The sequence below is a fragment of the Gopherus evgoodei genome, chromosome 5, assembly GCF_007399415.2.
Source record: "Gopherus evgoodei ecotype Sinaloan lineage chromosome 5, rGopEvg1_v1.p, whole genome shotgun sequence".
Taxonomy (NCBI): domain Eukaryota; kingdom Metazoa; phylum Chordata; order Testudines; family Testudinidae; genus Gopherus; species Gopherus evgoodei.
This window is the reverse complement of record NC_044326.1, coordinates 44507509-44527366: the sequence shown is the minus strand read 5'-3', so window position 1 is coordinate 44527366 and position 19858 is coordinate 44507509. Positions and strand designations below refer to the sequence as shown.

The 19858-nt window shown below is 40.9% G+C and overlaps 1 protein-coding gene across 2 annotated transcripts in view; it reads right to left on the bottom strand.

Moving 5' to 3' along the window:
- FAM114A1 (family with sequence similarity 114 member A1) overlaps window positions 1-19858 on the bottom strand; it is a 67077-nt gene that overhangs the window by 33748 nt on the left and 13471 nt on the right. For both annotated transcript variants that reach the window (XM_030564291.1, XM_030564292.1), the window contains exons 4-5: window positions 1226-1345; window positions 951-1057 (exon numbers count right to left, since the gene is read on the bottom strand). In XM_030564291.1, the coding sequence (XP_030420151.1) occupies window positions 951-1057; window positions 1226-1345 (227 nt within the window). The remainder of the gene's footprint in view (window positions 1-950; window positions 1058-1225; window positions 1346-19858) is intronic.

Genomic DNA, 19858 nt, shown 5'->3' with positions numbered 1-19858 from the left:
TTAGGTTTTGAGCCTGGATCACAAGGAATATGGAAAGGACAATGGTAATAATGGATAAGGGAGGAAAGATGAATAGTTAGTTCAAATTTTGCTATGTTGAGTTTGAGATGGCACCAAGATATCCAGAGAGCAGTGTCAAAGAGACAGCTTGAGATGTGAGACTAGGCAAAGAGGGAGAGGCCAAGGCTAGAGAAGAAAAGGAATAATTTAGTAAAAGTCTTGAACCAAGCAAATGTAGGATTGTCTTGTTTTATCTGCCAGCAAAAATATCAGAAACCCTCCTCTCAAAGTTAATCACAAAGGACTTGATTTTAATAAAAATCACGAGAGCACCACACCTCCACATGACTCCCAAGACTTTGCATAGACATACACAGTGCAGCAGCCAGAATTTTTTTTAAACTAAGTCTAGTTCCAAATGTTCACTCAAAGGCCATGTCTACACTTTGAGCTAGCGATGTGATTCCCAGCTCACATACACATACTTGGCGCTAGCTCAATGAAACAGTAGTGGAGCCATGGTGGCATGGGCAGCAGATGTAGTGGCACGGTTCAAAAGCAGGCTGAATACAAACTCACCTGAATCTTGTGGGTAGGGCTCAGCATTGCTAAGCTGTGCCTCTGCTGCCACTGCCTGTGCTACTGCAGCTAGGCTACTGTTTATAGGTGCAGTAGCTCTCATCGAGCTAGCCTGAGTATGTGTATGCAAGCTGGGAATTGCACCCATAGCTCGCAGTGTAGGTGTAGCCTAAATTGGTTACTTTCTTTGATATACCTGAAACTTTATATTGAGCTAGTTATTTTTGTGTGAAAGTGTCATTGTAGATCTGTGGTTCAAAAACTGTTTTTCAAACAGTTACAAACTCCCAAACCCTCATCTTCAAATGTGACTTGCAATTAGAGAGCACGAAGCAGAACTTGAGAAGACAAGACACACTGGAGTTACTCACTGTGTTCTGTACAGCATTAGTGATTGTTGACAGCATCCCACGAGATCCAGATGAAGGAGAAGAGGCTGAAACCCCAATGGAACTCTGGTCTGGGGCATCGCTGGAATCTAATAAAATGAAAAAGAGCCAGGCACAACACATCTTCAACACTGTGCTATCTTCAACAAATCACAACCAACTGGATTCTGTCACCAAAATCTTTGAATTTCCTAAATTGTATACATTTGATAATTTGTCAAAAAGTTTTGTTCAGCTTGCACTAATAAGCTACTTACTGATCCCTGGTGTTTTGCTCTCAGTTGTGGCAGGTTGTGCGCTTTCTGAAGATGTTGAACTCGCATTATGAATTCTTAGAGTGGCTCCTGCTTTTTCCTTTACTGCAGTTAATCCATGACCTGTAATGGTACAAATATATTTTAGATGCAATTATGCATGTGTCTGTGATCTGGAAACACTCTTATTACTAATAACAAGGCATAATATTTAATGCTTAGTAAATACATTAATTAAAAATAAGGTGAAAAATCACAACATATGAAGCCTACTACATCTGCTTAACTTATTTTCTAGGTCAGAAAAGCCAGCTAGACCCTCATTTACTCACTAGTTATATTAACACATTTCAAACTCGTGTCCTGTATGTTAATTGAGCAGAAATAATGAAACTGAAATAGAATACAAATGATACGGGATACAGATTATTTTGTAAATCTTGTTACTATGACAGAGGAAGGTAAAGTGCTCAATCTTTCAGTTAATTAGTGCCTTCAGTGCTGATTAACTGAAATGGGAATTGAGGGTGCTCTGTGCCTCCCAGGTCTGGGGCTTAAGCGGAATTCAGATGTTTCATAAGAATGGATGGCCATACTGGATCAGACCAATGGTCCATCTAGCCCAATATGCTGTCATCCGACAGTGGCCAGTGTCAGATTCTTCAGAGGGAATGAACAGAACAGTTATCGAGTGATATATCTGCTGTCATACAATCTCAGTTTCTGGCTGTTAGAGGTTTAGGGACACCTGGTGCATAGGGTTGTATCCCTGAATCCCTGACCATCTTGGCTAATTGATAGACCCATCCTCCAGGAACTTATGCAGTTCTTCTTTGAACTCTGTTAATAGTCTTGGCCTTTACTATATCCCCTGGCAATGAGTTCCACAGATTGATTGTGCATTATGTGAAGAAGTACTTCCTTGTGTTTTTTTTTAAACTTGCTGCCTATTAATTTCATTGGTTGACCCCCTGAATTATGTGAAGGGGTAAATAACACTTAATTATTCACTTTCTCCACACCAGTCATGATTTTATAGACCTCTCTCACATCCCCCCTTAGTCATCTCTTTTCTAAGATGAAAAGTCCCTGTCTTTTTAATCTCTCCTCATATGGAAGCTGTTCCATACCCCAATCATTTTTGCTGCCCTTTTCTGAACCTTTTCCAATTCTAATATATCTTTTTGAGAGGAGTGACCAAAACTGCATGCAGTATTCAATGTGTGGGCATATCAAAGATTTACACAGTGGCATTATGATATTTTCTGTCTTATTATCTATCCTGTTCTTAACGGTTCCTAACATTGTTAGCTTTTTTGACTGCTGCTGCACTCTGAGCAGATGTTTTCATCGAACTATCCACAATGACTCCAAGATCTCCTTCTTGAGTGAAAACACCTAATTTAAACCCCATCATTTTGTACGTATCATTGGGATTATTTTTTCTAGTGTGCATTACTTTGCACTTGTCAAGATTGAATTTTATCTGCCATTTTTTTGCCCAGTCACCCACTTTTGGGAGATTCCTCTATAACTCTTTGCAGTCAATTTGGACTTAACCATCTTCCACAATTTAGTATTATCTGTAAACTTTGCCACCTGTTTACAGCCTTTTCTAGATCATTAATGAATATGTTGAATGGCACAGTTGCCAGGACAGATCCTTGGGGGACCCTGCTATTTGCCTCTCTCCATTCGGAAAACTGAACATTTATCCTACCCTTTGTTTCCTATCTTTTAGCCATATACTGGACCTTTCCTCTTATCCTTTGATTGATTACTTTGCTTAAGAGCCTTTGGTGTGGGACCTGGTCAAAGGCTTTCTGAAAGTCCAAGTACACTATATCCACTGGGTCTCCCTTGTCCACTTGCCTTCTGACACTCTCAAAGAATACAATTCATGCCAATCATCTTTTCTCCCAACATTTTTGGGGATATCAGATTTGTTCTCAAGTGTCAAGTATCAGAGGGGTAGCCGTGTTAGTCTGGATCTGTAAAAGCAGCAAAGAGTCCTGTGGCACCTTATAGACTAACAGACGTATTGGAGCACGAGCTTTCGTAGGTGAATACCCACTTCGTTGGATGCATGTTTTACTTGGATTGGCATTTTAGGAATCCTCTCCCTAAAAGTCCTGAGAGGTGATACGAAGGAGAGTTGAGCATGCTCAGGACCTTACAGGACTAGGCTCTGAACACAGATGCAGGGATTTCCCTTATGAACCTTTGCTCTCTAAATAATCAATCATCCCACTCTCCTGGGTTATCTTTTTGCTCTAATTTTAACCTTCAAATCATCTTCCCCCACTAATACTAACCAGCTTTAATATGGTATGTTACCTGGGCATTTGACTTTTGGACAGGAGGAGCTCTGGTTGGATCAGATGGCAGAAAAAAAAGCGTTACACCCTCAGGAAGGTATTTGGTAGGTGGTCCCATTGAAGTCAATGGGACTATTCACAACCTTAAAGGCAGGCTTAGGTAAAGATTGTTCTTTCAAAAGCATACAGTGTTTGCCAAACTCTGCTCCTACAGGAGTCAACAGGACCAGGGTTAGGACAATGCTGAGAGCTTCTGAAAATCCTCTTGCACATACCTTGCCAATTTGGGGCCTAAGTATGGTTAAGGAGGTGTTAATGATATTTCTACACACTTATGCTTCTCTGCCATCAGCTAAGTTGTCATGAGTTAAAAAGCTGTGATGTGAAAAATCAATCTAGAAAACAAATCAAAGACATTTCTAGAAATCTAAAAGGAACACAACTGTAGGTGTTTATTAACTATTGTCCATTCTCTCTAAGATTGGGAACTGCATGCATTTTATAAATTAAAAAATGAGTCTTCCCGGAGCTATTTTGATTGCTGCAAAACAGTTCATCATTAGCTAGAGTACAGTATAGTATTTATATGCATTTGGGGTATCCAATTAGAGAGAGATGCAACAAGCCATTGTGATTGAGGGTGGAGTGGAGGGAAGTTTTGCTGCATGATTCTGTGATTGCCAGATGGATTACCCATGAGATGCTCTATGAATTCAACAAGTATTGTCTGGGGACCATAAAATTACATAAAGTAACTCCACACTGTGAAACAGCACATTTGAGAGATCATATGCAAGAACAGCAGAGTATCTGGGGGAAAACACAAAGTTCCAAAGTACAGAAATCTCTTACAGAACAGACCTGCAGATTGTGCTGACTATGTGAAATAACTGATTTACTATTTTATAGTTTAGTCTACATGGGACTCTTGCATTTTACATTGAAACAATGAGACTTGGCAGCTTAGAATTTTTATTCGTCACAACAAGACGGCTGAAGTGATCTTTGCCTCATTTTTTCTGTCTCACAAACTGTAGTTGTATGTCAAACTGTGCATGGCTGGTTAGGTTACCAGCAATGAAACCGTGAGTCAACAGAGTTATTTCAGATTGGAATTCTACTTTATCTTTCCCTAGCCTGCTGTGCATTTTAATTGGTTCAGTGAAAATATTATTAGCATTAGTAAATTCATGATTCATTATTTTTATTGACCAACTTTCTGAGACTTGTTTAACTAATTGTTAATTTGTGCCTGTAAGCTAATATAGCTAGATACTCTATATTGCATTCCTTAGCATTTCTATTATTTATATTTTTACAAAAGGGAAGTCCAAAAGAAATGTCAATTACTCTTTTTTCTACTGAGTCATAAAATTGTATTCACCTTCTTTTGAGATCGTGACAAAATATTGCAGACAAATCAACATATACACAGCTACCTTGATATAACGCCACCCAATATAACACGAATTTGGATATAATGCGGTAAAGCAGTGCTCCAGGGGGGCTGCGCACTCCGGTGGATCAAAGTAAGTTCAATATAACACGGTTTCACCTATAATGCGGTAAGATTTTTTGGCTCCCAAGGACTGCGTTATATTGAGGTAGAGGTGTAATTTTAAAAAATATTAATTGCACATAGGAAGGGTGTACAGGGGTTTTTTTTGGTTTATTTTCCAGTTTCCTTACATAAAAATGATTTTTCGTTTTTCTTATATTCTGAAATGCTGGCCTGAAAAATATGCTTATGGCTTTTCAGCTACGCTTACATCTTCAAGAAAATGAGCATGCATATATTTGTTGCTGTATTGATATTTACATTACAAGAATTCTGCATTTGCAGAACTGTACCTTTAGCTTTCATGCACCACAGAACTGTGAGCCAAAAATTCAGGGAAACTGGATGTGGTTTTGCTGAACTAAGCTCTGAGCTAAGCACCTCTGACTATAACACAAGAAGCCGATTAGCTCAGAGTAGCGCAGCTGGGGCACATCATCATTGTTGAGGATGTACATGAATGAGGAAAAGCACAAATATTGTGGAAATACAAATTGTTTTAGAGCATGAGTGTGACAGACATTCAAATGAAAAATTATTTGTTATTTTAACAACATGGAAATGGGAGGGCTCTCCATGGTTCTGTGTTTTAGAGATGAAGACTTATTGATTTTGTTTTACAAAGTGGTGTCATATTTACGCAGATATTACAAATACAGTATCTTCTGACAAAATTAGTGACTCTTCTCTGTCCACCCTCTCTCCATGTGTTTCCTAATTAAATGTGTGGCTTTGGGTACGTCTACACTACGGGATTATTCCGATTTTACATAAACCGGTTTTGTAAAACAGATTGTGTAAAGTCGAGTGCACACGGCCACACTAACCACATTAATTCGGTGGTGTGCGTCCATGGTCCAAGGCTAGCGTCGATTTCTGGAGTGTTGCACTGTGGGTAGCTATTCTGTAGCTATCCCATAGTTCCCGCAGTCTCCCCCGCCCCTTGGAATTCTGGGTTGAGATCCCAGTGCCTGATGGGGCAAAAATCATTGTTGCAGGTCATTCTGGGTAAATGTCATCAGTCATTCCTTCCTCCGGGAAAACAATGGCAGACAATCATTTCGCGCCCTTTTTCCCTGGATTGCCCTGGCAGACACCATAGCACGGCAACCATGGAGCCCGTTCAGCTTTTTTTTTACTGTCACCGTATGTGTATTGGTTGCCGCGGACAGAGGCATTACTGCAGCGCTACACAGCAGCATTCGTTTGCTTTTGCATGATAGCAGAGACGGTTATCAGTCGTTCTGTACCGTCTGCTGCCATTGTAAATTGGCAGTAAGATGACGGTTATCTGTCGTTCCGTACTGTCTGCTGCTATCATGGGTGCCCCTGGCTGGTAACCGTCCTCATCATAGCAACAGGGGGCTGAGCTCCATCAGCCCCTTCCCTTTCCTGTGTAAAGAAAAGATTCTGTACTGCCTGGACTATCATAGCAGCGGGATGCTGGGCTCCTCTCCCCTGCACCGCTTAATGTCCTACCTGGACTGTCATAAAATGAGGGGAAGGCAGCCTCCCGCTGCTATCTCACTAACAAGCCACTGTTTCTTATTCCTGCGTTCTTTATAACTTCATGACACAAATGGGGGGTGACACTGCCACGGTAGCCCAGGAAGGTTGGGGGAGGAGGGAAGCAACGGGTGGGGTTGTTGCAGGTGAATGGCATGCAGCTCATCATTTTTGCAGGATCTGACACGGAGCAGCTGTGCTCTCTGATACATTGGTTCTCTAGTACACTTGCCCCATATTCTAGGCAGGACTGACTCTATTTTTAGAAACCATAAAGGAGGGATTGACTCAGGGAGTCATTCCCAGTTTTGTCTTTGTGCCCCCGGCCGACCTCCCCCTCATTTTATGACAGTCCAGGTAGGACATTAAGCGGTGCGGGGGAGAGGAGCCCAGCATCCCGCTGCTGTGATATTGAAAAAAGTCAAGAAACGATTTCTTTCCCTTTTCTTTCACGTGGTGGGGGAAGGGAGTAAATTGACGAGCTATACCCTGAACCACGCCGGACAATGTGTTTGAACCTACAGGCACTGGGAGCTCAGCCAAGAATGCAAATAGTTTTCAGAGACTGCTGTGGACTGTGGGATAGCTGGAGTCCTCAGTACCCCATCCCTCCCTCCATGAGCATCCATTTGATTCTTTGGCTTTCCGTAACGCTTGTCACGCAGCACTCTGTAGCCTGGAGATTTTTTCAAACGCTTTGGCATTTCGTCTTTTGTAACAGAGCTCTGATAGAACAGATTTGTCTCCCCATACAGCGATCAGATCCAGTATCTCCCATACGGTCCATGCTGGAGCTCTTTTTGGATTTGGAACTGCATGGCCACCCGTGCTGATCAGAGCTCCACGCTGGGCAAACAGGAAATGTAATTCAAAAGTTCGCGGGGCTTTTCCTGTTTACCTGGCCACTGCATCTGAGTTCAGATTGCTGTCCAAAGCGGTCACAATGGTGCACTGTGGGATACCGCCCGGAGGCCAATACCGTCGATTTGTGGCCACACTAACCCTAATCTGATATGGTAATACCGATTTTAGCGCTACTCCTCTCGTTGGGGAGGAGTACAGAAACCGATTTAAAGAGCCCTTTATATCGATATAAAGGACCTCGTAGTGTGGATGGGTGTGCCGTTAAATCGGTTTAAAGCCGCTAAAATCGGTTTAAACGCGTAGTGTAGACCAGGCCTTTGTCTCCACTTCCTTCATCTAACTGTCTCAAAGATAGAGGAGTGTCTCTTGGGTGAGAGGAGCATCTTTCAGAATTCCTGTCATTTTGGAGAAACACTCTACTTGGGGTAGTTTTTCTTGTTTTGTTTTTTGGTTGGTTGATTTGTTTGTTACAAAGTTAGAGGGTTTTGATTAGCAAGGGAAGGTGTTTGTGTAGAATGTTGTCACTGTCATTCTTGCTACGGTGGAAAGGCTTTTTCAAAGAGGAATGTTTTGGAACATATCCTAAAGATGGTCAGCCCTGCATTTGACTGATCACCTCTGGAAATTTGTACCAAATCCCCTAAATCAAGAACACTTTGTCCCCAGCTCTGACACTTCATCCCTGGCTTTGTGATCTTCATGGTCCCAGAGATGGAGTGCTTAATTTTTGCTAGGGCTTGCCAGGGCTGAGCTCTGACACTTCTGGGCCTGGCAGTTCAGAACTCAGGCACCTCTGGGCTTGCTGTGTCAATTATGAATATAAAAAAATTGCTTGAGCCCCAGCCCCTCTTTCATTGCAAATTAAGCATTGCAGAGGAGTGCAACTGTTGCAGACATCCATATGTTGAATTTTGATCTTTACGACAGCTGGAGCATGATCCATTTAATGTGTCAAAGATTAGGCCCAAGGCCTAAAACTGGCATCTGAAATTGGCTGGGAGCCAGCAGAGGGAGCTGAGCATGGCTTGGTGTGCTCACGGCAACCTCAACCATAGAAGAAGACAGCATATGCAGAACAGTGCTGCCCCCTGGTTCATATCTAGAAATACATGGCATCACAACATGCTCATCCTCAACAATGCTACTGGTTCCTCATGGATTTTATAGTCCAGGTCAAAACTGCCCTCTGTGTTTTTAAAACTCTTCAAGGACACATACCTGGGCTCGATTCTGATCACAGTTACACCATTATGTAAATCAGGAGTAAGTCCATTTAAAACAGTGAGATCAGATTCAGACCCCACGGATGTCCTTATTCCAAAAGACATTTATATGTATATGTTTTTATAACACAGCAACAAAATGACATATTAAATTCAATGTTGATAAATGCAAAGTAATGCACTCTGGAAAACATAATGCCAACTACACATGTAAAATGATAGGGTCTAAATTAGCTATTACCACTCAAGAAAGAGATCTTGGAGTCATTGTGGATAGTTCTCTGAAAACAACTATTCAGTGTGCAGCAGCAGTCAAAAAAAGCTAACAGAATGCTGAGAATCATTAGGAAAGGGATAGATAATAAAACAGAAAATATCATATTGCCTCTATGGTACGCCCACATCTTGAATATTGCGTGCAGATCTGGTCACCCCATCTCAAAAAAGACACACTGAAATTGGAAAAGGTAAAGAAAAGGGCAGCAAAAATTATTGAGGTCTGGAACAGCTTCCATATGAGGAGAGATTAATAAGACTGGGACTTTTCAGCTTAGAAAAGAGAAGACTAAGAGGGGATATGGAAGAGCTCTATAAAATCATGACTGGTGTGAAGAAAGTAAATAAGGAAGTGTTGTTTCCTCCTTCTCATAACACAAGAACTACAGTCACCAAATGAAATTAATAGGCAGCAGGTTTAAAACAAACAAAAGGAATTATTTCTTCACACAATTCTTTGCTAAAGGATGTTGTGAAAGCCAAGCCTATAACAGGGTTAAAAAAAAGAACTGGATAAGTTCATGGAGGATAGGTCCATCAGTGGCTATTAGCAAAACCAAGCTCTGAAGTGTCCTTAACCATTAGCGTAGCTAGGGGGAGCGGGCAAGCGGCCGCTCCCCCACCAAGTACAAGTGGTGCCTTTTTAATTTTACTCACTCTGGAGCAAAAAAAAAAAAAAAAAGGCAGCACTTTTACTGACGGGGCAGTGCTCTGGGTCTTCGGTGGCACTTTAGTGGCGAGATCTTCATTCACTTTGGGTGTCTTTGCGCACAGACTGGCTAACCTAGTAAGGAGGGCTTTAAACTAGGTTCGACGGGGACAGGTGAGCAAACCCCACAGGTAAGTGGGGAACAAAGACCTGGGAGATGGGTTGGAAACAGGAGGGAGCACGGGCTATAATGGCAGAGAGAAAGGAGGGTCAGGGCAAAGCTGGGAGGCAAGATCAAACCAGTATCTTAGATGCCTATATACAAATGCAAGAAGTATGGATAATAAGCAGGAAGAACTGGAAGTGCTAATAAATAAATACAACTATTACATTGTTGGCATTACTGAAACTTGGTGGGATAATACACATGACTGGAATGTTGGTGTGGATGGGTATAGTTTACTCAGGAAGGATAGACAGGGGAAAAAGGGAGGAGGTGTTGCCTTATATATTAAAAATGTACACACTTGGACTGAGGTGGAGGAGGACATAGGAGATGGAAGTGTTGAGAGTCTCTGGGTTAGGCTAAAAGGGGTAAAAAAGACGGGTGATGTTGTGCTGGGAGACTACTACAGGCCACCTAATCAGGTGGAAGAGGTGGATGAGGCTTTTTTCAAACAACTAACAAAATCATCCAAAGCCCAAGATTTGGTGGTGATGGGGGACTTCAACTATCCAGATAAATGTTGGGAAAATAACACCGCGGGGCACAGACTATCCAATAAGTTCCTGGACTGCATTGCAGACAACTTTTTATTTCAGAAAGTTGAAAAAGCTAGTGGGGGGAAGCTGTTCTAGACTTGATTTTAACAAATAGGGAGGAACTCGTTGAGAATTTGAAAGTAGAAGGAAGCTTGGGTGAAAGTGATCATGAAATCATAGAGTTTGCAATTCTAAGGCAGGGTAGAAGGGAATACAGCAAAATAGAGACAATGGATTTCAGGAAGGCAGATTTTGGTAAGCTCAGAGAGCTGATAGGTAAGGTCCCATGGGAATCAAGACTGAGGGGAAAAACAACTGAGGAGAGTTGGCAGTTTTTCAAAGGGACGCTATTAAGGGCCCAAAAGCAAGCTATTCCGATGGTTAGGAAAGATAGAAAATGTGGCAAAAGACGACCTTGGCTTAACCACGAGATCTTGCGTGACCTACAAAATAAAAAGGCGTCATATAAAAAATGGAAACTAGGTCAGATTACAAAGGACGAATATAGGCAAATAACACAGGAATGCAGAGGTAAGATTAGAAAGGCAAAGGCACAAAATGAGCTCAAACTAGCTATGGGAATAAAGGGAAACAAGAAGACTTTTTATCAATACATTAGAAGCAAGAAGAAGACCAAGGACAGGGTAGGCCCACTGCTCAGTGAGGAGGGGGAAACAGTAACGGGAGACTTGGAAATGGCAGAGATGCTTAATGACTTCTTTGTTTCGGTCTTCACTGAGAAGTCTGAAGGAATGTCTAATATACTGAATGCTTACGGGAAGAGGGTAGGTTTAGAAGATAAAATAAAAAAAGAGCAAGTAAAAAATGACTTAGAAAAGTTAGATGCCTGCAAGTCACCAGGGCCTGATGAAATGCATCCTAGAATACTCAAGGAGTTAATAGAGGAGGTATCTGAGCCTCTAGCTATTATCTTTGGGAAATCATGGGAGACGGGGGAGATTCCAGAAGACTGGAAGGGGGCAAATATAGTGCCCATCTATAAAAAGGGAAATAAAAACAACCCAGGAAACTACAGACCAGTTAGTTTAACTTCTGTGCCAGGGAAGATAATGGAGCAAGTAATTAAAGAAATCATCTGCAAACACTTGGAAGGTGGTAAGATGATAGGGAATAGCCAGCATGGATTTGTAAAGAACAAATCGTGTCAAACTAATCTGATAGCATTCTTTGATAGGATAACGAGCCTTGTGGATAAGGGAGAAGCGGTGGATGTGATATACCTAGACTTTAGTAAGGCACTTGATACAGTCTCGCATGATATTCTTATAGATAAACTAGGAAAGTACAATTTAGATGGGGCTACTATAAGGTGGGTGCATAACTGGCTGGATAACCGTACTCAGAGAGTAGTTATTAATGGCTCCCAATCCTGCTGGAAAGGTATAACAAGTGGGGTTCCGCAGGGGTCTGTTTTGGGACTGGCTCTGTTCAATATCTTTCTATGCCAACACTGATGTTGGCATAGAAAGTATGCTTATTAAGTTTGCAGACGATACCAAACTGGGAGGGATTGCAACTGCTTTGGAGGGCAGGGTCAAAATTCAAAACGATCTGGACAAATTGGAGAAATGGTCTGAGGTAAACAGGATGAAGTTCAATAAAGATAAATGCAAAGTGCTCCACCTAGGAAGGAACAATCAGTTTCACACATACAGAGTGGGAAGAGACTGTCTAGGAAGGAGTATGGCAGAAAGAGATCTAGGGGTCATAGTGGACCACAAGCTTAATATGAGTCAACAGCGTGATACTGTTGCAAAAAATGCAAACGTGATTCTGGGATGCATTAACAGGTGTGTTGTAAACAAGACACGAGAAGTCATTCTTCCGCTTTACTCTGCGCTGGTTAGGCCTCAACTGGAGTATTGTGTCCAGTTCTGGGCACCGCATTTCAAGAAAGATGTGGAGAAATTGGAGAGGGTCCAGAGAAGAGCAACAAGAATGATTAAAGGTCTTGAGAACATGACCTATGAAGGAAGGCTGAAACAATTGGGTTTGTTTAGTTTGGAAAAGAGAAGACTGAGAGGGGACATGATAGCAGTTTTCAGGTATCTAAAAGGGTGTCATCAGGAGGAGGGAGAAAACTTGTTCACTTTAGCCTCCAATGATAGAACAAGAAGCAATGGGCTTGAACTGCAGCAAGGGAGATTTAGGTTGGACATTAGGAAAAAGTTCCTAACTGTCAGGGTAGTTAAACACTGGAATAGATTGCCTAGGGAAGTTGTGGAATCTCCATCTCTGGAGATATTTAAGAGTAGGTTAGATAAATGTCTATTAGGGATGGTCTAGACAGTATTTGGTCCTGCTATGAGGGCAGGGGACTGGACTCGATGACCTCTCAAGGTCCCTTCCAGTCCTAGAGTCTATGAGTCTATGAGTCTTCAGCGGCACTGAAGCTTCATCCCCGAAATGCCGCTGAGGACCTGAGGAGCGAGCGAAGGTCCCGCCGCCGAAGACCCAGAGCGCTTCCCCGTCAGTAAAAGCGCTGCAGATGGTGGCACCTTTTTTTTTTCCACTCCCCCTCTGCCCTCCACCTGGCTACACCACTGTCCCTAGCCTCTGTTTGCCAGAAGTTGGGAATGGGTGACAGGGGATGGATCACTTGATGATTACCTGTTCTGTTCGTTCCCTCTGAAACACCTGGCATTGGCCACACTGTCAGAAGACAGGATATTGGGCTAGATGGACCACTGGTCTGACTCAGTAAGGCTGTTCTTATGTTCTTAATTGACATGAAGGGCTGTAAACTGTATCACTGATTCTCAATCTTTTCTGTACCATGACTCCATGTTACAAGAGTAAAAATATTTCAAGCACCATGTAGCCACAAAGAAAGGGAAGATGGCTGCAACCCCCTGAAATCTGTTCAGGACTACCAGGTTGCGAAGCATGAACTTTATTAAATGTCCTTATAATGTAAGAACTGTAAAAAATGTGTTATTTTTATGGCAGCTAAATCATGTGTGTGTTATTTCCAAAGCAATTTTTAACATCCATGTTATTTCAGTCTTAAGCACATCATGCCTAATCAGCTCTAATTTATGTAATGAAAAAGATATTTTCTGAAGAGATTGTCTTTTTTATGACCACACAAGGTATGAGCATAACATCCAGCCTTCACAGTTGATGTTATTCCTTATTCTGCAACAAGAGAAAAATGTATTTAGGGAAAGGAACAGCTTTTCACAGCATCTCAATGTTTCAGTTTCATATCATTTCAGGCATTTCCACTTCTGTTCAACACATAATTAAATTTAAGCTATGTAACACTGATTACTACACATACCTATGAACCACTCATGCATACAGTGACATCAGCAAGCTACATTTCATTTTCTCATACCGAATGACAGAAAGACATCAGCAGCACAAAGAAAAGCTTTATGTTGGTTGATATTTTGTGTACTGTTAAGCAGGATTAAGAACTGGAAGAGGAATACACACATGCACAAAATAATCAAGATAGCAGAATACTGAATATGAACAATGTGTAAAGAGACATATTATGCAGCTCTCTAATATCAATTAATTGATAATTCAAGTTAAATAGTGGCAGAATAGAAACCCAAATATTTTTTCACTGTATTATGGCATATTAATGGATGTGTAAGTTTAAACATGGGCATCTGATTTTTACAACCTATGTGGTGTGTTGTGCACATATGCCACAAATTAGGGAATAGGCTTTGGTAGGATATGAAGCCAGACCAACATCATAAGTGAAACAAATATATAACTTATGTAATGCACTAATATAAAGCAATACAACATTTGGATGCACTATTGTCGATTCATTAAAAACATGACCATTTCAGAGAAGGGGGGAAAGGGCAAAGAAAATGGATATATTTGTGACACAATGCAATGTTATGCTGTTCACGCCAAAGTGAGACTGATTCTCTTCTCAGTCACTTCAATAGAGCTACTCTTGACTTATGCCAGCAAGAAGAGACTCAGATCCAGCACGCTTTTAAACAAAAATCTTCTTACCTCATTAAATGGCAACCTACTTCATTCTTTCTCCCATTTCTCCATCTCAAACATTTAATTACTGTGACATCTAGTGTCAAATACTGACCATGGTTCATGTTGTAATTGTTACCAATCAAAAGGCATTATGAAAGCTTTTTGTTTAGCATTGTGTCACCAACAACAATGGAAGTGGGGATGCTGAGAAGAGGGGGAGCCCAACAAGACCAGATAAATGTCAAGGTTACTTTCGAGATGAAGGACATTTTCTTAAAAAAACAATTGTTTGTATATGTCGAAATAATTAGGTAGAGAAAGAAGATTGAATCCACAAAGAAACTGCTGCTAGAAACCAACAACAATGCTACTGTAAAAATGCCATTCTGTAAAAATGCTAATCTGTTTGGAAGTGCTAAATCAGGGCTTGAAGGATAATGAACATCCATTTCAGTTATCCTTGAGAAGAGCTGTTAGCCTTTTAAAATGTTAACTGGTCAATCACAACTGTGCAACCATTTCAGCTACTTTTACAAAGAACAATTTATAACAAATAAAGCAAAGGACAGTAAACATTTGTCATGCTTGACTGGGAACAGCAAGCCTGTTACAGAAATGAGATTACAAAGAAATAGCGAAGTCCAAATCTAAGATGTTGCTGCTAGTTTTAGTATGAGAAAAGTGGCTGTTTGTAGCACTTGCTACATTAAGGGAATGAGTAACATTCAAGTGCATTGCACCATGTGATGTCTGTTTTCTGTTATATTGGAACAGATGAAAGAGGAAGGGTGGGATGAATTACTCAGCTACTCAAAAGAATATTTTTAAGGAGAATAATAAATATTCAATAAAAGGAAGATACATTGCAAAGATTCCCCACTGATAGTATAAAAAGCTTTGCACCATTTCCTCTCTATACAGGAATTATAATACTGCTCAGAACTGTGGTCCATCTAGTCCAATATCCTGTCTCTGACAGTGGACAGCAATAAATACTTTAGAGTTGGGAGCAAAAATTCCTATAATGGACTATTAAGAAATAGCCTGTTTGTAGGAGGAATTTCTTCCTACCTTCAAGTAAGCAAAGCCTCACTTATGCCTGGAAGCATGGGGGCTTATATCTCATATAACAATGTTTCAATTTTATCTAGGTAACTGTGAGTAGTCATCCATAAAAATGTCTAATCCTTTTCTAAACCCTTGGATACAAAGCTCTTGGCTCCAATTATATCTGGTGGCAGTGAGTTTGACAGGTCAATTATGTGTTTAAAAAAAGTTTTACTAGTTTTAAATGTGCTTACTTTCAATTTCATTGAATGTCCCCTTGTTCTTCTACTATGAGAAAAAGTAACTATGAGGGTAACTATAGGCTTAGAAGGAACTGCAAGGGACATATAGACTAACCTCCTAATATAATTATCTAATGGTATGATATTTTCTATACCATGAATTGTTTTATATACGTCTATCATATCCCTCACACTCATCTTCTCTCTAAACAATGGCATTCTTTTTAATGTCTCTTCATACCATACATCATGTCTCTTTTTTAGTACTGAAGGGCCACATTTTACCATCACATAAAGGTGTCTCTCTTAATTACCTAATGAGAAATGTGCATGTGCAACTGAGGACAGCATTCTGTTTTGCATGTTAAATGCTGCTCTCAGTTATATGCCTGTTACATGCCAGTTATTTCCAATATATAACTAAGGATTGGATTTGGCCTTACTTAGATAATTTCAGCATACAATTCAGAGACAGTAATACATAAGAACATCAGAAAGGCTAGAGGTCATTAAGTCCCAGTTGCCTTTCATACACAAAGAGGGAGACATTTTTAATTAGATATATTTATCACACATTTAAAAAAATCCTATGTTACAAGAATATTATTAGAGTTGCAAAAACAAGCACACTTAACGTTAGGAAATACTAGAATACATGTTGCTTGTGTAGCCTTATTTCAGCACCCTAGGAAATTTGATTATGATACTGTCTTCATTATATGCTATTTTTTCCAAAGGATCCCTGCCTCATTCAGTGCACGGGATGGATGGTGCTCTCTTAAGGATCAGTTATTCAATATTTTGTTTTCTCCTCATTCTTCAAAGTGTGGCCTCATGTCTTACTTACTGTACACTATTCATACTGTGCTCTGAAGACATATTTATTAATTTCCTAATGGGCTTTTCTGTAGTTCTCTTTACTATAGAATTTGAGTACTTTATTAATATTATCAATTTATTTATTTTCACAACACCCTGTAAAGTTAGGTCCTGGTATTATCCCCATTTTATAGATGGGGAACTGTGGCACAAAGAGATTAAGGTCAAAAGTATCTACTAGTTTTGTGTATCCAATCTGAGATGCCCAACACTTGATTTTTCAGAATACAGAGCATTGTATTGCACTTTATATATTCAAAGCACAGTTCCCAGTTCTTCAGCTGCAGTGGTGAGGGCTCAGCACTTCTGCAAATCAGACCCCCAGGGTCTAAAGTTGAGCACCCAGAAAATTAGAAAATACAATTAGTGACCACATGGGAATTGTTTGGTTTAACATTACACAGGAACTCTGGGGCAGAGGGAGGATTAGAATCCGATTCTCCAGGGCAGCATTCAACTAAGCACAGAGCTGGCTCCAGGCACCAGCGTAGCAAGCTGGTGCTTGGGGCAGCCTATGGAAGGGAGCGGCACGTCAGGGTCTTCGGCGTTAATTCGGTGGCGGGTCACTTAGTCCCTCTCGGAGGGAAGGACCAGCTGCTGAATTGATGCCGAAGAATGAAGTGATGCGGTGGATTGCAGCTTTCCCCGCCGCCCTCGCCGCTTGGGATGGCAAAAAACCTGGAGCCAGCCCTGCTTAAGCATGAGACTATTCTTTCTCTTGCAAATCCTCTGCCTCATTCACTACACACATTCAGCTTCAGAAATAAATGAAGCAGGGATCCTACAGACAATAGCCTCCTTCACTAACAACCCTGATTCATCCCTAGAGTAGGTCCATTCTGTGCACTGAAAGAGGCAGAGGTCCTGTGGAAAAAATAGTACGTGATCTTGTAATTAAAGATGGTATCATAATGCATACACACAAAGGAGATGAACAGAGTTGCAGTAGTGATAAGATTTATATCCAGTGTAGGAGAACCATTAGACAATAACCTGATCACATAGTGGAGTAAATACAGTAACTCCTCACTTAACATGCTAGTTATGTTCCTGAAAAATGCAACTTTAAGCTAAATAATTTTAAGCGAATCCAATTTCCCCATAAGAATTAATGTAAAGGGGGGGAAGGTTAAGTTCCAGGGAAATGTTTTCTGACAGACAAAAGACATTATATACCTATATAGTATAAGTTTTAAATAATTTTTAACAATTTAATACTGTTCTCACGAATGATGATTGTGAAGCTTGGTTGAGGCAGGGGCATAGCAGGGTTGGGGCGCGGGGGCTTGCCCTGTTCTGCCCACCAGACATTCCAGCTGGGGAGCAGGGTCAGGGCGTGGGGCTTGCCCCATTCCACCGGCCTGGGGCTCCTGCCAGGGACCGGGGTGAGGCGCAGGGGCTTGCCCTGTTCCGCCCACCCAGGGCTCTTGCCAGGGAGCGGCCACGGGGGCTTGTCCTGTTCTGCCTGCCCAGGGCTCCTGCTGGGGAGCAGTGTGGAGGTATAGGGGCTTGCCCGCGCCCCAGCTGGAATGCCAGACAGGTGGAGCAGAGCAATCCCCCATGCCCCAACCCCGCTCCTGGGCAGGAGTCCCGTGCAGGCAGAGTAGGGGGAGCCAAACAATGTTATAAGGGAACATTGTAGGACTTTATGTTCTTTAATAGGTCAGCAACCGAATAGTAAAACAATGTTAACCAGAAAGATGTTAAGTGAGGAGTTACTGTATTTCATTTAGTAAAAAGACATTGATAAAGATGCATGCTAGCCATTATATCATCAAATACAGAAACTTTCTGAGCACTGTGTGAAAATACAGATATAATAATTGTAAGCAAGTTAGGTAATTGAAATAAGAAGACTATTGCATGACACATCTCACTTGCTTGGAAGAATGTTTTGTATTTCAGTACCCACAGCTCTCCTGCATATTTCTTGGTTATATTAAGAGATTCATAGAGTCCAAAAAGAAGGGATCATTGTGAACATCTAGTCTGACCTCCTGTTTAACACAGGCCATAGAACTTCCCCCAAAGAAATTCCTAGAGCAGATCCTTTATTTAAAAATAGTCAGTGAGGGAGTATCCACTAAGACTCTTGAAAAATTGTTCCGATGCTTCATTACTCTCACTGTCAAAAATGTATACCTTATTTCCTGTCTGAATTTGTCTAGCTGCAACTTCCAGCAGTGGGATCATTTTATACCTTTCTCTGTTAGATTGAAGAGTCGACTGTTACATATTTGTTTCCCCATGCAAGAAACTACCTATTAGGGGATTACAGTCAGAGGTCGGCAGTACTTATATGAAAGACTTTACACATGTGTTATTTGTAACAGCAATGCTATTATATGTATATAAAGTATAAACCTGAGAATACTGCATTTCCTTTCTGTTCAAAGCATATACATTTTTGTTTTAATCTAACATGACTAGAATCATAGAATATCATAGAATTATAGAATGTCAGGGTTGGAAGGGACCTCAGGAGGTCATCTAGTCCACCCCCCTGCTCAAAGCAGGACCAATTCCCAACTAAATCATCCCAATCAGGGCTTTGTCAAGCCTGACCTTAAAAACCTCTAAGGAAGGAGATTCCACCACCTCCCTAGGTAACCCATTCCAGTGCTTCACCACTCTCCGAGTGAAAAAGTTTTTCCTAATATCCAACTTAAATCTCCCCCACTAAACTCACTGCATCCATTTCTGAAATTCCTTGAAATGCCTATTAGTTATAATCTAAATAATCATAACATATACAAAGGCCCTGCTCGTGCCATGAGCTTGCTATTACATAGAAAATTCTCAGTGTTTAATGCCCATTACTTTACACAGCTTATATTTTATTCACTTTATCAAACCTACATTAATTCAAGGAATGATAGTACATTTGGATGTTAGTAGAGCCCACTCCCAAAAATCCAGGATTTAAATGGTGATTTGTGTGCATATAATCAAATGAAAATACTGTGATTTCTAAGTTATGACTCTATGGTCAGCATGGGTAAAAGGTGACTTTTTAACCCTTCACTGTTTGTGAAAGATGCCAGCCAGACTGCCTAAAGAGAATGAAGAATATGAATGGGCAACAGCAGTGAAAGTTTCTCCAACACTGTCCTCTCAATTTGCCTCAACCCTGATACCATCTTGAAGAGTGGGAAGGTTAATTCAGTCTTTGAACCTACTCAGTTCTTAGCATCTCTTTTAAGACTTCTAGTAAGGATGAAAATTAGACTGGTGTCTTTGTAATATGGCTAGCTGAAACTACAAATTCATGTCACATAAGAAATTGATAATGTAATATATTTTGGTCACTAGCGACCTAGGTTGGATT